Raw genomic sequence first — 3530 nt, 5'->3', positions numbered from 1 at the left:
GTGGATCTGCTGATGTGTGTGTCCGGGAGAACAGTTAACACCTACTCCCTCAGCACATTTCAAGTACAAGTGTTCCCCACTTTTTAAAAGTTCACGGTGAGACACTTGGCCTTCTTTGAAAGATCTACGTCATTGCCTGGCTTCAGTAACAGGAAGAAAACTGAAGAGGATTTCCCTCTTATGAAAAAATTCGAAAAGTGAGCATCGCATTCAGCATCTATTTTGCTGGGAGCCACTGCAGAGGCGGCGAAAACCCCAACCAGCTCCTTCCTGGGAAACGCTATCCACGTCCAGCCCCCAGCGCTTTGAATTGTGTCTGTAAGCATCTGCTGTGCTTTATCTCCATCCATTAGGAAGTTGTGTCCCGAGGCCTAAGGAAAGCCAAAGAGAAGTCATTTTTGGAGTGTGAGCTTGCTCACTATTTTTTCTGTATAAATGAATGGTAATTCCTCCCTTGGTTTACACCATTTCTGTTGTGAAAGTTATGCTAGGATCAATGTACTTTCAAATAGCAGGGGAAACCGTACCCCATCCTGCTGGGTTAGCTTTAGTCTCCATGCTGCACAGAATGTTCCATGAATTACGGATTTTATCACTCAAACATTGTGCATTTGACCACCTTCCCAGCCCCCCAGCCCCGAATCTGGCAACCACCAGTTGTTCTCAGTATCTATGCGTTCACTATATTTTTCCATGTGGAACGTCCATGAACATCTGGTATTTGTCTTTCTGTGTCTGAGTTCCTTCGCATAATGCTCCCATGGTCTCTGTTTCTATGTCTGGTTACTGTGAATAATGCTGCCGTGAACAACGGAGTGCATCTATCTTCTTGAGGTAGTGTTTTTGTGTTCTCTAGATAAATACTCACTAGAGCAATTCCTGGATCATGTGGTAGTTGTATTCCTTTTTTCAGGAACCTCTATATTGTTTGTCACAGTGGTTATACCAATGTACATTCCCACCAACAGTGCACAGGGTCCCCTTGTCTACACACCTTTGACCACACCTGGTGTCTGTCTCTGGGACGATTGCCATCCCAACAGTTGTGAAGTGATAGCGGATTACAGGTTTGACTTGTTTCCCTGACAATGATTAGTGATGTTGAACAACGTTTACTGTGTCTGTTGGTCACCTGGGTGCTGTCTTTGGAAAGTATCTCTTCACATATTCTCCTCATTTTTTATACAGGTTTTTGTTTGTTTGTTTTGATTTGTATGAGTGTTTTGTGTGTTTTGGATATTAGCCTCTTCTCACACATATGAATTGCAGATATTTTTTCTCATTGGATAGTCCACCTTTTAAGTTTTTTATTATTATTTTTTTGCTGTGCAGAAGATTTCAGTTTGATGTCATTCTACATGTTTATTTTTGAATATTTTGCCTTTGCTTTTAGTGTCCGATCTAAAATACTCTTTGCCAAAACCATGTCCAGAAACGTACTACCTGTGCTTTCTTCTCAGAGGTTTATGGATTCAGGTCTTATGTTCAAGTCATTCATCCATTTAAGTTTTTGTGTAAGAAAGTGATCCCGTTCCATTCTTCTGCATGTAGCATGCGGTTTTTCAGTGCCGTTCACCGAAGAGACAGTCCTTTCCGCACTGCATATTGTCTGCTGCTGTGTCGTCAGTTAAGACCATAGCTGTGTGGGTTAGTTTCTCAGCTTTCTTCTGCTTCTGCTTCTTCTTCTCCTTCTCCCTCCTCTTCCTCCTTCCTCCGTTTTTGTCTTAGCGTTTTCCTTTGAGAAAATATTTTTCCCGTAAGAATATACGCAGTGTGGACTCCATTGATTACATGTCATACTATTTGTTAGGACATTTCTCTGACGTGTGTTTTTGTAAATGAGTAGCTGTATCTATAGCTTCCAACAGGTTAAACATTTGGGCAGAAATACTCAAGCCATGTTATATCCTTCCATCAGATACGGATTGTGTCTGATTGTCGTCTTTTGTGATGCTATCAGTTGTGATGATGGATATCTATATTTCTTTCACCATGATAGGTTTTTCAAAGTGATTTTAAGTTTTCTTAAAAATGTGCATTCCAAATCATCCTTATTTTATAATATATATTTATATAAAACATGTTTAAAGAGAAGCATTTATTGGAATCAGTTGTTTCAACAGCTGATTAATTAATATTAATAAATATTAATTCCCATTCAGAGTTAATTATATCAGAGCTAAGTTTAAATAAACCTTTAATGTACTGACTCTAATGAGTAAATTTTGCCAAAAGTGCTATGACTCTCATTTCCCGAGCTTTCTATTCTATTCCATTGACCTGTGTGTCTCTTTCTATGCCAGGACCATACAATTTTATTTTTCCAAAAAAATAAACTACAGAGATTTTTTTATTTAAAAAATGCAATAGCATAATATCATGTACCGACAGGAGTTTCATTAACAAAACAATTAATAGGAGAGCATAGCTGTTGCAAAAATTAAAGACAGATTTTCATGGCAGGAAGTTAGTGCCAAGTCAGTGACTCCTGAATTCGTCCAAGTATGAACGGCAGCTCAGGGATGGTATGTTTTCTTTCACTAAAGACACGTTTCTTGGGCAGTTTAACGTCTCCCCCCCCCCTTAGAATTTAATGCTGTCAAAGCTATGATTAATATTTTACTCAGAATTGTTAAGAGAAAATCTTCACAAAATTAAAAATACAGATCTTCAAGTAATTAGGGCCACTCAGAGACACCTGAAAAGAATCCCATGTATGGATTCGTTGTTTTTTTCTTTTATTTGTTGAATTAAATTCAGTGAAAGTTTTAAGGGGGGAAAAAGTCAGTTATCTATTCATTCCCTCAAGTTTTAATTAAACAATTTTAGCGATTACGTAGAAAAACACATTTTACATGTTGCTGTAAAGCACTTTTCTGGAACTGGTCACAGATTTAATACATCGGAAGAACATGATAGGCCACCTATCTTCCTGTAACGTGATGGTAAATCTGCCTCTCAATGTCCGAAACCAGAGTACTGGCACCTATTGGGAACAGTTCTGGCGTCATCCATTCATCTCCCAGCTCTTCCTTCACACTAGAGAGACAAGCAAGGGAATACTTTGCACTGCGGATGCCTCCTGTTGGTGTAAAGCCTGCCTTGTTTCCAGTTTTCCAGAAGAAATCTCTAATGGCCCATAGCATCACTATAGCTACTGGGAAAGTGGCATTTACCGTTTCTTTTACAGTAGAGGTCTTAATAAAGTCTGATCATTCCATCATTGCGATCATACTGGCTTTATAGAAATGAGTAAGAGATCCAAGTTCTCCTGTTGCTAAGATGGTTTTGAGATGAGCCCCCCACAGGCCTAGCGAAACAGACGAATCTCATCACACAGGGCTTCCTGCTGGCCGGTCAGCACCAAGGTCCTATTAATCACCACATCAATTTCCATAACTCCATTTTCCACAGCCAATCTTATCTCTTCCAATCGTGTTTTTAAATGAGTCTGTCCAGGGCGCCTGGGTGGCTGAGTTGGTTGGGCGACTGCCTTCAGCTCAGGTCATGACCCTGGAGTCCCGGGATCG

The 3530-nt window shown here is 39.9% G+C and overlaps 1 protein-coding gene across 1 annotated transcript in view; it reads right to left on the bottom strand.

Annotated features, from left to right (window-relative positions):
- Positions 1-2924: 2924 nt before the first annotated feature.
- LOC112818379 (deoxyribose-phosphate aldolase-like) overlaps positions 2925-3530 on the bottom strand; it is a 1071-nt gene continuing 465 nt past the window's right edge. The window contains exons 2-3 of the mRNA XM_073890737.1: positions 3343-3464; positions 2925-3214 (exon numbers count right to left, since the gene is read on the bottom strand). Coding sequence (XP_073746838.1) covers positions 2925-3214; positions 3343-3464 — 412 coding nt within the window. The remainder of the gene's footprint in view (positions 3215-3342; positions 3465-3530) is intronic.

The sequence above is a fragment of the Callorhinus ursinus genome, unplaced genomic scaffold (genome assembly GCF_003265705.2).
Source record: "Callorhinus ursinus isolate GAN/ISIS: 27379988/994484 unplaced genomic scaffold, GSC_fseal_2.0 scaffold3214, whole genome shotgun sequence".
Taxonomy (NCBI): domain Eukaryota; kingdom Metazoa; phylum Chordata; class Mammalia; order Carnivora; family Otariidae; genus Callorhinus; species Callorhinus ursinus.
This window is presented reverse-complemented; position numbering and strand designations above follow the sequence as displayed.